Consider the following 18,361-nt stretch of genomic DNA (forward strand, 5'->3'; position numbering starts at 1 on the left):
CTACCTCGCCGCCAAGACTTGGAACTCCCTCCCCACCCACCTCCGCCTGACCCAGGACCACCTCGCCTTCAGGAAGCAACTCAAGACCTGGTTGTTCGAGCAGTAGCAGATCCCCCCCCCCCCCCCCCCCACCCCCCCCACCCCAAGCGCCTTGAGACCCTTTGGGTAAGTAGTGCGCTATATAAATTCAATGATTGATTGATTGATTGAAATGTTATACGTAGATATTCAGAGGATTACCCACACCTACTCAGACTTACTCCTACAGCAAAGAAAGACGCAAAACCCTCTAAAGCAGTCATCTGCCAGTCACAAGCCCAGAGTGCTTTCTTTCTAGTTCACCTGCCCAGGACAATTCGGCTGAACTGGTGGCACAGATGTGACCTCCTTTGACAGCGCCAGTTAAAGGGTGAACGGCCACATCTGATTTTTGACTGGGGAAGATGACCCAGAAACATCTTCAGATTGAAGAGACGAAAAATGACAGGGAAAACAGCCACGTGTATTTGATGCACCAACGGAAGCTCTGCAAAAGTCTGACAGCCCATGCATGTAAGTGACGTAGCTGGCTCCAGAACGTGGCCCACAGTGATGGGCGGGGATGATAGGACCAGAGGACAATGAAACCCCCAAAGTCCCTCGCACCAATGCCACCATTCTGCCCAAAGTATATTTTTGACAAAGAAGGCTCATTAATTCTTCAACAACTGAAGTAGGGGCCGGCTGTATGTCAGAACACCAACCGCAAAAACTATCCTGGAGCAGCAGTGTTCATGTCAAAATTTCAACATAAAAAATAATGACTTTACCTACTTATGATGTAAAGTACCAAAATCTCGACTAGAGAAACATTATGGTCCAAAATATTGATATTATATTAGTAAATATATATATTTATTTGTAAAGACCATTATTTAAATGTCTGTATCTGAAAAGGTGTTGTGATTGGGAGACTGGACCCTAGTTCGTCACTGGGACATTAAACCACTACAGACCTAACACAGTCCATTAGGGCTGCCTGCGTTAATTTTTATAGCAAAGAATTCTGGGGTGACTTTCAGTGACGTGAGCGTGCTCTCGCTGTGCATTGGTGGCGACGCTGTGACGCAGCCCGCCATCTTACCTTCCTTCCGGTAGTAGAGGATCTCCAGTTTCCGCTCCTCAGAGCCCAGCAGCGCCTCGGTCAGCTGGGCGATGGAGTTGTTGGTCGTCTCGGGCCCCGCCAGGAAGTCGCAGGTGCAGGGCTGTTGCATGACCTCCACCCGTGAGAAGCCGAACATGTCGCAGAAGCCATCGTTGCAGTAGATAATGGCGCAGTTCTCCATCTGGGCATTGGCAATAAGGAATTTGCGGCCTGCAGTGACAGAAAATGAAGAGAAACTTAGTAGGGACAACGAACACAAAGTCCTGAAGATAAATTAGTGTGCATCGTGTATTTCTCTTTTTGGAAAGCCATGAACATTTTAGGGGCGGAACGACCACAGACACTCTTTTCATTGAACAAAAGGACACCTTTAATCAGGAGGAAGCAGAGATCACATCTTATAACCTTTGGCAAAGCCATACATTGCAATATTGCCAAAACAGCAATTCTACAAATAGAAAGGTACCTAGACTTTAAACTGTTCCCTCTCTTACCACTCACATATCCTCATTTCATCAATGTTTAACGTCAACTAAACTTCCTGTCGAAGGTCTCCTGGCTCTTTGCACTTGCTTGCCTAGTGAGCCAGCTCCAGTATCAGGCCTGACTAGCCAGTTTTCTTTTTCTCCCACCCATGGTTGCAAAATGACGTCATAGTGTTGATATGTTGATGCTCCCATAAACCATAATATCATGAAATCATAACCTGCATGAGAATGTGGTAATGGCAATGATGGGACGATGACATCGTGGCATGCATGAGGTGTGTACTATTGATAAAACAACATTTAAGGACATTAATATGAAATGCGGCCATATTGTAGGAACATCTCTGGACACGTAGTGGGTGGCAGAAGAAGATTTAATCTTCAAGAAGATAGCATAAACAAACACCTTCATAGAAACCATTGTTCAATTCCAACCGTCGGTACCGAATGGCCCAAAAGGAATCTTATCCCAATATTCCTATTAGACATTCCAATTAACTAGAACACTACACACCTTCCCCCTTTAAAAACCCCACAAAAAAAACATTACAAAAAACTGAAGCATAATAAGTAACTATATACAAAATGATAGTGAACATATAATACATAGAAAATAAATTCACAATTAACTCAATTAAAACTGAGCAAAATCTTAAAATTTCATGGGCAAATGCTTAACACTGGAACATTTTCTCACTTCCACCACTTGATCTTCATCCACATGTTGATTATCACATTGTTCCTCTTGATTACCCAAACCGGTGGTTGGAGCAGAGCCGTGCTCAGCAACTGTCCTGTTACCACTAACATCAGATTCACCAATACCTGGAACATTCAAACCATCATGCGTGTCCCATAAACCAGCACTCCATTGATAATCCTCATTGGGCTTCAAGACTTCAGTGCATCCATCACTAGTACTGGCATGTGCCTTCCTTTCTTCTTGAAATTCACACACAGAAATATGTCTAAAATTCCATATTTTCCCACCTTCTACTTTCACAGCCTTACTAGAAACCTCAACCACTCTCACACGATCAGACCATTTAGACCACTTCTTGTTTAACAATTCACCCATTTTAACACGGACTATGTACCCTACTCTCAATTTCGACTACTTAAGCTGATTCTTAGAACCATCACCCCTCATCTTCTCCTGATACCCCTTAACACACTCCCTGACTTTAGTAAAATCCATATTATCACAATGGGGGTAACCTGCAGAGTAATTTCATCTACGGTCTTTCTCCACTATCTCTAAACTCACACAAGGAAAACTGGACAATCTACTTAAAGTCTAAAAATGTGTGTGTGTGTAGGGAGGTATATATGGGCAATGGACAATTCGTCTTACAAGACGAATTGTCCATTGCCCATATATACCTCCCTACACACACACACACATTTTTTCGACTTTAAGTAGATCATCCGGTTTTCTTTGTGTGAGTTTAGTAAAATCCATAACAGTGTCATACAAATTTTTCTCTTTCAATCACCAGGGCATATGATTAGAACCTTGTTTTCCTACTTCACAACATCTCAAACAGGGACAACCCTGTAACAGAATTCGGTGACGTACAATATGTCAACAAAGTCATCCTTAAAGCTTTCCTCCACAACATAACACTCTTAATAGACTGCTGAATAGATTCCTTAATGACCCTTAGATTGAGGATGATAATTAGACATCTTTTAAGGAACAATTCTAGTTCCTTGCTTACAAATTGTGGACCATTGTTGGAAATAAGTTCCTCAGGTAATACTTCATGACAAAAAATATCATCCAAAACTCAACTACCTGTTCAGAAGTAATCTTTTCCACTATTTTCAGCTCAGGCCACTTTTAAAAGTAATCCACGAGCACAAAAGCATACACATCCTTGCCATGATGTGTTCCAAATGGTCCCAATATTGTCAATTCCTAATTTCCTCCATGGGCGCGAGCATATTCAATAGGAGTAACATCAACGAATAACGATTTACAACGATTGGCAGTAGGGGATAAATGCGCAGATTAGTGTGCAGTTTCTCTTGATCTTATAAACCAGCTAATGCTCAAAGGTAAGAATACAACCACCTCCAGCAGTTGTAAAATCAGATAGGTATTGTATCTCTGCCACCTAACCGCCTGAGTGCTGGATGGCCCGCCTATTTTGTATACTTGGGAGTTTGCCTTAATGTTGATTGTGCACTATCTTTAACTAAAATATATATTATTGTCTGACCTTTTTACTTATGAAACCCCCAACCCGGTATTTATATTTAATCTACGTTTTTCTTTGCAGTTTGTCATGAGTCTTAATAAATATATATCGGAGACATTGAAGACTGCTTGCTCCTTTTTGATCTTTAAACATCACCACTCTGATTTGACGATATAGAAATATTGAAGTGCTGTGTAGCATTGGTTTCTCATGTTCTAGCTGGTGCAGAAATTGGCAGCACTGTTGGCTTGGTATAAATATTTTGAGACAATATAACACATGTCTGCTTTTTTGGAGTATAATATGCGTAATGTACTGGCCAAGTAATAATTTTGCCTTTTTATTTAGGAATTCAAATTAGTCTAGGCGAATGGCTGATGGACTATTTATTGTATTGCTCTGTTACGTCCATGTAATACACGTATCTTTGGTAAGTTTCCTTGTTGTTTCTTATGTATTGACAAGTTCTTAAGGTGTTAGTGCCTTGGAGCTCAATTAAGGCTCCTTCTTGTTCCATATATTTTACAGTTCTTCTACACTTGGGCATTTGTACTTTTTCTCTTTCCTTTTTTCTTTTACTTTTTTAGAGCACTATAGTTCTTTTGTGTGCAGTTACCTGCCTTTTTGCTAGTATCTTCTTTATTCACTTGGTGAATGGACCTTTTTCTTTATTTTTCTTTTATCTTTTTTGTTAGTTCTTGCTTGAACATCACCGAACAGCCATATGAGTTTTGATGCTGAATCAATGGTCAGTTGAAGATATTGTTAAAGGCTATTTATTATCTATTTTAGCTCTGAAGAAGTCTGTTGGCATATAAGCCTGACGAAACATGTGTTGGCAAGATCTTTATTTTTATTTATTTTATTTATTTTATATGCTTATAAAGCGCCAGACTAGACCCCCGAAGGGGTATCTCCGCGCTATGACTGCAGATGGAAATGAGAGTAAAAATGTGTCCAGAGATAGAATGACAATTAATAGCTGGGAAACAGATTGGTGTTTAAGTTTTTTCTAAACATCATGTGGTTGGTGATTGACCTCAGTTCCGACGGCAGTGAGTTCCATAGGGTAGGTCCGGTGTGGGCCAGTGCACGGCCACCTTGTCTGGTTTTCTTAATTCTGGGTATTTTGAGTAATTGCTGGTTGCTGGAGCGCAAAGAGCGTCCTGGGATGTAGGGCTGAAAAATGTCTGTGAAATACTTAGGGCCCATCCCCATTCGGCTCTTGTGTATAATACACAGAATCTTGAACTGAACTCGCTTCTTCACAGGAAGCCAGTGAAGCTGAGACAGTAGGGGGCAGGATGGTGTCCTGGGTGGAGCATTCATGACGATCCTTGCGGCAGTATTTTGAATGACCTGCAATTTCTTGAGTTGCTCCTCATTGGCTCCGTGGAGCAATCCATTGCAATAGTCGACCCTACTGATAACAAGAGCCTGCACCAGAGTTTTTCTGTGGTGATCCGGGAGATAGGGAAAAACACGTCTTAGCATCCCTATAGCCCGGAAACAGGTGCCGGCTACTTGATTGACGTGGTCCTTGAAAGTGAGTTGTTGGTCAAATAATACTCCCAAGTTCTTGACCTTACTTTTGGGGGTGGGAACAGGACCTAGTTCCAGAGGCCACCAGTCTGATGACCAGTGTGTCATCGCTTGACAGAACAACATAACTTCGGTTTTCCCGACATTACACTGCAGACAGTTTGATGACATCCAGTCTGCAATGGCTCTCATGCCATCTGCAAAAGATTTTTTTATTGCAGGTGTAAGAGTTTTAAAGGGAAAAAGAAGTTGGGTGTCGTCAGCGTACGATACAGGGGTGAACCAGAAAGATCTTGCTAGGTTGGCAAGGGGGGCCACATATATGTTGAAAAGTGTGGGGCTCAGACAAGAGCCCTGCGGCACCCCCTTATTGAGCTCCCTGTGGGTGGATTTGTGGGAGCCTAGCCTAACCTCTTGGGAGCGCCCGGACAGGAAACTATCCAACCATGCCAAAGCCTCTCCCTCTATTCCCACATCCTTTAGGCGATGGAGAAGCACCTTGTGAGACACCGTATCAAAAGCGGCGGAAAGGTCCAACAGCACCAGAATCATAGAGCAACCATCATCCAGTGCCATTTTGATGTTGTTGGTCACTGTTTGAAGTGCTGATTCTATGCTGTGGTTCGGCCTGAACCCAGATTGAGAATGGTCCAGGCCTTCCGTCGCTTCAAGATGTTGAGAGAGATAGGTGTTCACGTGCTTCTCCGTGATCTTGCCCAGGTAAGGTAGGAGAGAGATGGGACGAAGGTTGGATAGGTCTGTCTAGGGAGATGATGCCTTCTTTCTTATCGGGTTCACCACTGCCTTTTTCCAATCTGCAGGGACCTGGCCTGTTCTGAGGGAAATGTTTACCATTTCGAGTATATGGGGACCTAATAAAGGGATCAAAGGACCAATCATTTTAGCTGGTACAAGATCATTGGGGGATCCTGTTTTTATATGGTTACAGAGAGTAAGAAGCTCTGTGTGAGTAATGGAGGGAAAAGACGTCAAAGAAGGTTTATTGTCTAAAACGGGGGTTGTGGTGGGGCAGATTTTAGTTTGATGTTTGCTGGAATTGTTGGCGGCTAATATTTTTTCATAGATAATGTTGATTTTATCCTCGAAAAACAGCGAGACTTTGTCGCACAGATCCTGTGAGAAGTCATCTGAACTTTCACAAGCCGTAGGTTTTATAAAGTTTTGCAGGATATTAAAGAGTTCTTTAGGGCTGTTGCCTGCTTCTGCTATTTGTTGTGTCAATTGTAGTTTCCTCGCTGACTTTATATTTTTGTAGTATTCTGATTGGGCCTTTAGAAAGATCAGTCGATTGTTTTCAGTTTTAGTTTTCCTCCAGGCTTTCTCAATACGTCTACATTTTTGTTTCTCTGCTCTCAATTCTTTTGTATACCATTTTTCTTGTTTTGACACTGGATGTTGTTTATGTCTTTTTAGAGGAGCAATAGTGTCGATGGTTTTTTTGATAGATTCATTCAGCTTGGCTAAAGCAATGTCTGCTGTATCAGATTCCAAAAAAATCGGATCTGTCCATGCCTCTTGAGCCGTATTGGCATTAACTTTGTGCCATTGACGTCTCCAAGAGGGGGAGGAAAGGGCATTCTTTATGGGTTTCGCAGGGGTTGGTAGTGTGAATTCCAACATAGAGTGGTCAGTCCACGATATGCTTGTAGCCAGGGAACAGTTTATTTTGGTGGAATTAGAGAAAATAAGGTCAAGCATGTGTCCTCCTATATGAGTAGGTCCATGATTTTTTAATTCCAAGCCCAGATTCAATAAATCTGTGATTAGAGCCGTGGATTCGGTCAACATTGGCTGGTCAACGTGTATATTAAAATCACCTAGAAGCAAAAAATCTTCTTTAGATTTTATATGTGGGGCTAAAATTTCTTGAAGAGTGAGTGCAAAATTAGGATCAGCTCCCGGGGGTCGATAAACCAGGGCCCCTTTCCAGGTGAGAAGATTAGTTAAGTGAATTTTAAAAAGCATGGTTTCTAATTGTGCGTTTGAGTGTTGTTCAATAATAGTGCATTGTATATGGTCCCTATATATAATTGCTAAACCGCCTCCGGTTTTAATGTCTCTGTCTAGGTGTTTAATCTTATACCCAGAGGGAATCCCCATTGCAATGGCTGTGATAGTGTGGGGTTTTAGCCAGGTTTCCACAAGGAAACATATGTCCGGTTGGATAGAGTGTATTAAGTCCCAGACCTGATGCTGGTGTTTAGGTAAGGAACGTACATTTAGTAAAAAACTTTTCAAACCCTTGACAGAGGTATGAGGGTCTGGGGGGGACACGTTGTTGTTGGATAGGCGTCGACATTGAGGGCAGGAGTAGGCAGCCTCAATGCGATGCCAAGGTATGACTGTATTACAACATGTGGAGGGTCTAAGACTACGTAAAATTAGGGATGAATAATGAAGGGATTGGGAATCCTTACCGGTGACGGTTTGTGAGGTAGGACCAGGGTCCATCGCCCCTCGCCCCGTCCTGTCGCGGACGGGTGCAGACGGGCTTTTCTTCGGCGCTTCTTAGGCGCGCTCGAAGGCGCCCCCTGCGCGCAACCGCTGCGCGCTTATGGGAAGGGCGTGGCTAAATAGCCCGGAGTGAGGCAGCCACTAGAGCGCTGACCTCAGCTCCGGGAAACCGGAAGTGCTGTCTGCCTGGCTCTTGCCTGTCCGCCCTCCGCACAACGGCACTGTTGCCGGGTCGGACCGAGGCGGGTAGGCGGTAAGATCGAGCCCAGGATATTAGAGGGAGAGAAAGCTGTTTGAATGGATTACACGAGTCTGCCTATGTTAAAAATACAATATACAATTTAAAAATGGAACTAGCAATAAGAAAACGTTCCGCTCGTTTTGCGCTCGTATTAGCGCTTCTCGCAGCCCCCTAAATTTACCAGCTGTTGTTCTAACTGAAGGACACTCTCGAGCACAGCAGCGGGTCTGGGAGATGCTGCCACCGTCTCCCTATCTTTTGGCTTTCCATTGGCTGAGAATCTTTCTTTTTCTGGACTGTGGCAAGAATTTCTATGTTGGTTACCCTGTGGCTGGAAAGGATTGAGAATTGATTAAATTCGAAGAAAACATGAAATTGCAACAATAAAAGAGAAGAAAAGAAATCTTACTCCTTCAAAGAGAGTGTTGTTATTGATATGTATATTTATTTTTGCCAGTGTTGCTCGGGTTTTAAAATTGTATCAACGAATAACGGTTTGACAGACGTCATTCTTCGCACAAGGAGCACATTCCCTAACCAATTTGTCAACCATGCCATCAATACCAGGCCACCAGTAGAATTCTCTTATCCTTCTTTTAGTAGTGGACATTCCCATATGACCTTCATGAGCCCGAGCACAAATCACCTCCCTAAATTTCTGTGGTGGAACCATTTTGTCTCCTCTCATAACAATGCCATGCAAACACATAAGCTCCCCACTAATTTTGAAAAATTAAGCCAATTCCCCAATCAACTTCCTTTCATCCGGCCAACCTTTCAGCAAAAACTTCTGAACTTCACTCAAAATACAATCTTCTGGCATAGCTTCTTTCCATTTCTCTTCAGAAATGATTTCAGTGGAATGTTCCTCCACCCAGCCTCTATTTACATCATCCATGGTATAAGCCACAACACATTTCTCCATATCCTTGATCTCAGTAACATCCAATAAAGGTAAACGTGACATACAATCTGCGTGAACATTGGTACGACTCTGAACATATTCAACCACACATTGGTACTTCTGTAATTTAGTGACCAGTCTTGCTATGGGAACTGATAATATTCTCCCCCCCACCAGCTGCTAGCATATTAATTAAAGGCTTATGATCATTTCTTAACTGAAATCTGGTTCCCCATAAAAACTGACGAAAGTGTTGAGACCCCCATGTACAAGCTAGTAATTCCTTCTAAATAGTGTAGTAAATGCACTCAGAGCCATGCAGTTTTCTTGAAGCATATGACACCACCAATTCACCAGTACCATCCTTCTGCATGAGCACAGCGCCCAATCCCACACTACTGGCATCTACAGATACAATACATTTCCTGCCAACCACATTTGATTTTAAGAATGATGCACAAACTATCTTCTGTCTCGGAACATCACATGCTAGCTGTTGATCTTTCCCCTAGTCAAATGTAGCACTTTTTACAATAACTGTTGTAATTTATGAACTTTCATAGAATAATCCAGTACAAATTTACAATAGAATTCAGTCAACCCTAAGAACGTCAACAATTGTTCTTTAGTCACCGGTGCAGGTGCCTTAGATATGCTCTGCATATGGTTGAGTTTGAGCCTAATGCCTTCACTAGAACTTTCATGTCCTAAATACTCAACTTTGTTCTGTCTGAAGTTACATTTTGAAAATTTCAAAGTCAACCCTTTATCTTGCACTCCTTTCAATACATCTTTCAAGTTCTTGCCATGTTCATCAAACGTTCTCCCAAAAATTAAAATATCATCTTGGAAGGTAATTGCTCCCTTACTACCATCCAAAACTGCCTTCATTAACCGCTGAAAAACAGATGCAGCGCTTGCTAGAACAAACGCATTAGCAAGAATTGGAGCATGCCTTCTGGTGTCACAAAAGCTGTTAAACGTTTAGATTCCTCGTGCAATTCTACTTTGTGGTATGCGCTAGCTAAATCAATAGTGGAGAAAACAGAGGCACCAGATAACGTAGATATTGATTCATGTATATTGGGAAGAGGATGTTTGTCAATCCAGATCTCCTTATTTAAGCTACATTAATCCACACAAAGGCGGGGATCCCCTGTACCTTTAAGGGACAACACAATCAGAGACACTCAGGGTGAAGATTCTATGGGCTTAATTATTCTCTTCTTAACTAAATCATCTGACATGACTTTAAGTTTGTCCCGATATGCCAAAGGTACATTTCTTAAACTATGCCTTATAGGTATATCCTCATCTTTAAGTATAATTTTATGTTTAAAATGTACATATTTCCCCAGAGTTTCATCAAAACGTTTTGGAAACATTTCCTTAATCCCACTCACAAACTCTTCACTGTTGACTGTAACAACATAAACAGGAGGGGTAGCATTGGGATCTAATCTTATACACCTTTCTTGTTGATGAGGCCATCCTAAAATAGACACACCCTTAGTTACCACGTGTACCTTACCTCTAGTTCTTCCCTTAACCCCTTCGATGCTCATGACAAGCTCAGCTCGTCATGAGGTACACCTCTTGTGTGCTCACCACACCCATTAACATTATGGCCCAGCACAGCAGAGGAAAATGTGGAGCATCCATGTGGTTAAAATCCAAATCTGCCCACATATACACTTCCAAGTCAATTTTGTGACCCGAGTACCCACCAGGTTTAATATCAGGTGGAAATAATTTCTTCTCACCCCAGAGCTCGTTAAACAAACTCTTACCAATAATACCGTACCAAGCACATGAGTCAACCATCATAAATACTGATTTGCCATCAATTACCACTCTACATCTGGGAAAACCTATGCATTTGACATCACCAACACACAATAAAGAGTTGACTTTAGTAGGTGCTTCATCTTCATCATATGTGATATGATTGACCCTTTGAAATAATATGCACACTTTACCAAAATGACCTCTTTTTTTCATTTGACACAGAATTTGTCCCACGCAGGACACCCTTTGAAACTTCCTAAGTGGTTTAAACTGCCACACCTGTAACACGTTATAGTGTTTTTCTTCCCATAAAATCTGTTAATACATCTTTTCACATCAACGTCTTTCTTGACAGGAATAAACTGATTCTTCTTCAGACCTGTTCGAGTCCTTACTACTGAAACTTCAGGTCCAATATCTTGAACTTTGACACTTTGACTTCTGATTTCGCGTAAAAATTTCTCAGATTGTTCAATACCATTTGCTATGTTGACTACCGCACTTAAAGAAGATTCAGTACCCGACCACAATCTTTTTTAAATCTTTTTTGCTCTTAGTCTTCATCATTATTTAGTCTCTTAGCACTTGTTCATAAGTGATAGTTTCAAAAGCACAAGACCCTGCCAAGGTACGTAGTGCAGATAGTCTTCTATAGACTACTCTTCCTTCTGAGCGAGTAAATAGAATTTGAACTTTTCCATCACAATTTATTTATTTTATTTATTTAATGAGTTTTTCATAGCGCTGGCTAGACCTGTAGGCATCAGAGCGCTTTACATTCAGTTACACAATGTTTCAGAAAATGATAACAATTACACATTACGTCAAAATTAAGCAACACATTGAAAGAGGAAAGAAAGGTGAGAGAAGTAGGAAGGAGGGGTGAAGGGGGAAGTGTGAAGGGAAGGATGAGGGAAAAGACGGCAGGAGAGACGAAGGGCAGTCAGCCCAAAGACCCAGTGTGTAGTTGACGTTCGAGGAGGGAATCCACAGCCCGTCTCCCCTTAAGCTAAACAAGGTAGCTCCATTGGGCATCACTCGAATAGCTAGGTCTCGACTGACAAGGGAAAGTTCACATAAGAAAGTCCAGTGGATAAACAGGGTGGGAACTATGAGCAAGGATGGGTGAGGGCAGGGGTACTTAGCTGGGAAGAAGAGAAGAGTAGAGCAGTGGGGGTAGGGTGAAGGGGAGGAGGGAGATAAGGTCTGGAGAGGTCTGGAGTTTGCCCAAGGACCGGCTGGGTAGGTGATGGCCAAGAGGGGAATCCATAGCTCTCTCCCCTTTAGCTCGCGAGGTAGTTCCACCGGGCATCAGTCAAAATGGCTGGGTTTCAGCTGTTGATGGAGAGTTTATAGAGTCAATGACAGAGGCGACCATCTTGAGGTCAGGCAGGGGGGATGAGTCTTTGATGTACGAATTCAGAGGATCCCCACAATTTTCTATAATCCGGATGAAAGGGGGTGCAAACTAAGCAGAAGATCAGCATGATGATCAGAGCCAGGGTCCGCATGTCTTTAGGGAGAGAGCGTGATGTCGAGTGATAACCGCCAGAGGGAGAAACAGCCACCATTAGCAGGAAAGGCGGGACAACTTTAGAGTCTTACTCGCATTATTTATATAGCTAAACAAGGTACAGAGGGGCAGGGCAGTAGTTGTAGTATCAAAACACATTTTGCTGCCTTTACGCTAAGGAAGGGGGCAGGGGGTCTCCCTTGGATGTAGCTTTGACCACTGCCGATGATCGAGTGCGGGTTCCATTTTGGCATCCGGCGCAGGAACAAAGTAGGCACTCGCTGCAAATGCCTTGCCCATAAGGACTAAAGGAGGACATGGTCAAGAGCCCGAGACTTCCCGGGCTAATCATCTAGCCTCCCAGGGCTTCCGGTGAAGTTACAGATGACCCTGCTCAGTGTCTTCGAACTTGCGGTGAGTGGTGGAAATGGCGGGCGGGACTCACAGGGGATCAGTGTTGTCTCCATTCCGCGCTTTGAGCGTCCCCAAGCTATCGCAGGCTTCTAACTGAGCCTCTGCCGTCAATCTCTTAGGAGGTCTGCTGCTCAGTTGAGAGCGAAGGTATTGCACCTCAGTTGTTCTGCTTAGCTTGGGACCAGCTAGCCCAGGATCGGTCAAACTGCCGTCAGAACAGATATCTCCGCGATGGAAGTACGGAGAAGGACGGAATTCAGCTCCAGGAGATCCGTCTGTATTCCGGTTGAGGAATCATTGGTTTAGGTGGCAGAATAAGGCAGCGGAGTGCTGCTCGGGTGGATGAAGTTAGGGTTCCCTACGGAGCTCCAGCTTCCAGCAGCCATCTTCCGAGGCCATGCCCCCATACATCATTTGTATAGATATGTATATCTTATGTAATCATCAGACGGAGGCTGTTCATAAATATAGTCATTTTTTATCACAGTGTCCAATATTCTATTTCAAAATAGGACATTAAGTCCAAAACCGCTCCGGATAATTTTGACATTTGCCACTTGTCTGAAAATGGCCTGCTTGACCACCTATATAACCTCCTATTATAGATTACGAGGGGACCTCACAGCACTACTTCTCCAACGGGGGCACTCCATATCCCATCCTGCATTGTACCAGGAAAAATGGCTGCATCTCCTGCCATCAAGCGCCTTCAAAAGCAGTGCTCTGCTCTCAAAGCGCGGACAACGTGCAGCAGCACTTCACCAACAAGGGGACTCCATAGCCCACCCTGCATTGTACCAGGAAGAGGCGCCACATCTACCACCGTCAAGTGCTTTTAAAAGTGGAGATGTGGTCCCACGTCATGGGGATCTCGCAGCAGCATTGCATCCACAGAGGGGACTCCATATTCTACCCTGCATTGTACCTAGAGGAGGGGTCGCATCTACCGCCGTCTAGCACCTTCAAAAGTGGTGCTCTCAATGTTAATTTTCCTTCCATACACGGCACTCATTTGTTTGATTGCAACTTCGAAAAAAAACCTGCACCCTCAACTGGTGGAAGATTATTAAATTCCTTCAAAACCTGCACCACCCGGACAATGCTTTAGCAAGGCTAATTTACTTTTTGCAGAACAATCTTCTTCTTCAAGTATTTCTACATAGGATAAAAACATAGGATACCATAGTTCCCATTCCATTTTTGACTCTCCTGCCACTTGCAAAAAATGTGTCGGTGCTGAAATGTTGGCCATAGTAGCAATAATACACGAAACGTATGCCACTGTAGACAAAAAAATTTAAATATTTATAAATAAAATACATTTAAAAAAATATATATTATATATATATATTTTTTAAACAAATAAATGGAAGAAATTCCAATGACCAACAAAATACAGTGTAGAACAGGTGTGCCTGTCACCGACACTGCAGGCCAGTAGGATACAGTGTAACATAGGTGTGCCTGTCACCGACAATACAGGCCAGCAGAATACAATATAACACGGATCCCGTTTATCACCAATTCATGTAGTAACAACTCTGGACACGTAGTGGGAGGTAGAAGACTTAGGGGCCCATTAGTATGGCGGGCGGATTGCCCCGCCAGGCTGGCGGTAGCCACCGCTGGCCTGGCAGGGGCAATCCGCCCACCAGCCTCACCATACTAATATGGCGGAGGGGACTGCGGCGGACGGAAAGACCGTCCGCCGCTTTTCGGCCCCGGTCGCCTTGCGACCTGGCGGAAAAGGTCTAATATGGTGGCGTGTCAAATAGACACCGGCAGCAATATTAGTGATGCCGCCACGGAAAGGCATGCGGTCTTCACTTTGGGGGCCCCCTGCGGGTCCCCAGAGTGAAGGAGAAGTGGGGGTGCACACGGGGGGCATTTGCATAAACAAAGCGGCAGGCACCGAGCGGCAGGCACCGTGCGGTGCCTGCCGCTTTGTTTATGCAAATGCATAGGTGCATTTTTGGCATTGTGGCAGGGGTGCTGAGAGCACCGCCCGCCACAATGCTAAAAATGCAGGATGCGCCCACCACAGTGGCGGGCGCATCCTAATACCCCCCACAGGCCCCCGCCTTTATGGCGGGCGGTCCCAATAACCGATAGGATGGCGGGCGGACTAAGTCCGCCCGCCATCCTAATGACCCCCTTAATCTTTAAGAAGACAGCTTAAACAACCACCTTCATAAAAACCATCGGCCCACTCCAACCGTCCCTACCGAATGAAATGGAAAGGAATCTTATCCCAACATTCCTATTAGTCATTCCACTTAATTAGAACACTACACTCATCTTTAATCATAATATGTGTCCTTACGGTAAACCAGAATATGCTGACTGCGTAGCCTCCATGGGGGTATATCCTGATGGTAAACCTTCACATAATGACATCATAATTAAGGCTCCCTGTTTTCAGTTTTTACGGATTTTACAGTTAAATACAGACAGAAACAATGTGTTTTCTGCCTGCATTTATTTTTTAAAGTAGATAAATACAGAAAAATGTGCTCCTTTAAAGTGACTCTCCGTGTCTTTGATGAATTATAGGCCAGCATTTGAGCACATGCACAGCATGGTAATTAAAAAACAGCATGAAATGTATTTAAATAACGGCATAGGTCAACATACATTTATGCTATAATGCTAGTATTTACCAGTGGATGTATTGTTCTCCAATATTCGACAGCTTAAATAGCAAAAACACGACAGACATCAAAGTATGAGTGCGCGTCAAATAAATATGGAAATGTACAATTTTTCAACTTCATTTATACGCAAAACACAAAATAAATATGGAAAAATACAAATAAAATGGACAAACAATAAATATGGATAAATACAGACGAAAATGTTAAAGAAATAAATACCATAAAATCGGGAGCCCTAATCATAATGTGCATGAGATAGGGTCTTGTGGTAAACCATAATATGAGGACTTAATGAGTATATGAGACGTGTCCTGATGGTAAACCACTCCCCGATTACATCATAGTGTGTCCTCATTAAAAAATATGAGGTCGTATAAGACAAAAGGATTTATAGGAATGAAAGGTAGCTGAAATTGCTGAATATTTTCTCTCTTTTGTGTACCTGTAAAGAGTGACACACAGGGAAAACAACATGAAAACTAAATTCATGCTCTATGTAGCGTATTATAGGTCTAGGTGAACAATCAGATTACTAGTGGCCATCTATATAGCACAAAACACAGACTTAGTTGGTTCTGTGCCCTGAATAATGGATCTTAATTGCCAGCCAACATCATTTTGTTTCCCACTGAAGAATACAGTTTGAGTTAGTCATACAGGGATTAAAGCATATCTCATGTGCATTTCACGTAGGTATTTGCCGTGGCTGCATAACCCGCTGTGCTATCTTGCAACAACTGGTACTTGCAATTTGACTGTTACACCTGATTCTCTGAAATAATCCATGAATCAATGGAATCCAAGCCTTAGACCCTACTTGGCTTCAAACCTGTGACCCACAGATTACATCTGTGCACATCGGAAGATTATTTAACCACCTGAGCAATATTATCAATGGTGCAAGTTGGTGTCTGCTGATTGCATTTAGATCAGTGCAGCGTGTGCCATAAGCCACTGAGCTGCCTCACCAGCTGATACATTGGGCCCTCAATATTAGATAAGGCTGTGGGTTAAAGCTCATCATATACCAATCTGCAGGCAGCTCAAAGACTACAGATTCGAATCTTTTTGTGTGTCCTACTTAGCCTTTGTCCCTGCAGAGTGCTAAATATAAGTACCACTGAGGTGGGTGATATTATTATTAACAGTTTTTTTTAGAGTGTTACAATCGTAAAAAGCGCTATGCTACAAAAAACAAGTGTGTGCTTGCATGAGCCCCTTTCCTGTGAGGAAAGGACCGTGGCACGTTTCTTGCAGGGCCGCTCTTAAACCCCCGCTTGTGCTTTAAGCACAGAGGGTCAGAAGGAACATGTTGCTGTCTTTATCCACTATTAGCCATAGCCCTGGCCCCTGTTAATGGCTGGAGCTGGCGGAGAAGGAGGATTGGGCGACAGTAGGTTAAGGTGCCTCGTCTGCACTTCATCTTTTTAAATGAACGTAAGTGTCAGATCACCTTGGGTAGTCCATCGGAGTTTTACATTAATTGTATAAAGTAAGACTCCTTTGGAAGATTCCCTCAGCAGTTTATGGTCATTGAGATGCATTAGACTGAAAGGATCATTGGGAGGCTGACAGCTGGAAAATGTAAAATTTTTGACGATCAGTGAGTGTCAAAAACGCTCTGACTAGTTTTTAGATCTTGGCTACCATAGACTGCGCTTGCGCAGTCTCGCTGGCGAGATTTTATGTTTCTTAGTATGGAGCTTAAACCCGCCCCTCTTCTCCATTGGCTGGCTTCCTAAATGGAGGCTAGCCATTGGAGAAGAGGTTTGTCTGTCAATTTAAGCCCGTCTTTTTTCGGATTGGGGTGTGTGTTTTTTAATTTCTTTTTCTCTTTGACGTTTTCATTCAATCAACAGAAAGAAAGTCTAAAAACACGCCCCCAGTCTAAAAAGGACGGGTCTTAGAGCAAATGGCGAGCGCTCGATATGTGTACTTTCTTTATTGGGAGAGCGCTGGGAGAATCAAGCTCTCTGTGCCGCAGCTGGTTGTCACCCCGGACGAACCCCCGCGCTCCGCTACACACACGTTCTCGTTGCTACCGCCCATACCTCCCTTGTGTGCCTCCAGCCACACCATGTCTCTCGGGCGGGATCCACTGTGGCGCTGGCTAGTGCTGGCTCGTAGATGTCTCTGTACCACCAGCCGCACCTAGTCTCCCTCGGGCTCCGCCCTCCTCCTGCGCCGTCTTCTTGTCCCCGTTCGGTGTGTGCGTCTCTTTTGCTTCTGTTTTCACTCGCCCGGCATCGATATGCACATACTGTGGGGTCCGATATTGGCTCCTTTGCTCTGCCTGCTTCTACTAAGCGCCTTTTCCCTTTCTTACCGGGGGTGGGACGGGGTCCTTTGTTTGCTGCTGGCGGATGTCATCTTTGTTCTTCAGCCGGAGTTGTTCCTTACAGTGGTCAGAACTCTGCTCCTGTGTCTTCCTGGACTCCCGGCCTTGTCTCTTTCAGTGGCAGCGTGATTCCGATGTTGGGAGGTGTCTTCCTTATATTCCGATGTTTCTTGCCTGCATTCTCCTAACGCCCGTACTGCCCTCGTCGGAGGCGAAGACGGGCGCACTCGACAAATGGAGGGGCGCCGGAGCCTCGGGGAGTTGACCCCGCCAGGAGCTCAAAGGAGACGGAGAACCGCGGACATGATAGAAGAGTCCCCTCCGGGGCGCCTGTGGAGCCTGGCACGCTGAGCCTTTGACCAAGGCACTGCAGGAGCACAGGGGGAAGACCCCAACCAGGTAATCACGGCGGGCACAAAAGGAAGCAGTGGAGGGCACGGTCTGACACCAGCTAGAACCAAACCGCTCTGTGTGATGCACAGGAAGATGAACCCTCCACTCCCTCTGTGCCCACCCGGGCAATCACGGTATGTGGCACCGATGCACTGTCCTTACACACACTTGAGGCAACAGGAGTGACCAGCGCCGGCTAGTCGCCTCCACTGGACTGAGTATACTGCATCAGTGCAACCTTCAAAACTGACCCCGGGCAGTGG

General features: G+C 44.0%; 1 protein-coding gene across 2 annotated transcripts in view; it reads right to left on the minus strand.

The window, feature by feature from the left end:
- KCNH6 (potassium voltage-gated channel subfamily H member 6) overlaps positions 1 to 18,361 on the minus strand; it is a 997,202-nt gene that overhangs the window by 684,249 nt on the left and 294,592 nt on the right. For both annotated transcript variants that reach the window (XM_086923820.1, XM_086923821.1), the window contains exon 2: positions 1,124 to 1,354. In XM_086923820.1, coding sequence (XP_086779946.1) covers positions 1,124 to 1,354 — 231 coding nt within the window. The remainder of the gene's footprint in view (positions 1 to 1,123; positions 1,355 to 18,361) is intronic.

The sequence above is a fragment of the Lissotriton vulgaris genome, chromosome 5 (genome assembly GCF_964263255.1).
Source record: "Lissotriton vulgaris chromosome 5, aLisVul1.2, whole genome shotgun sequence".
Taxonomy (NCBI): domain Eukaryota; kingdom Metazoa; phylum Chordata; class Amphibia; order Caudata; family Salamandridae; genus Lissotriton; species Lissotriton vulgaris.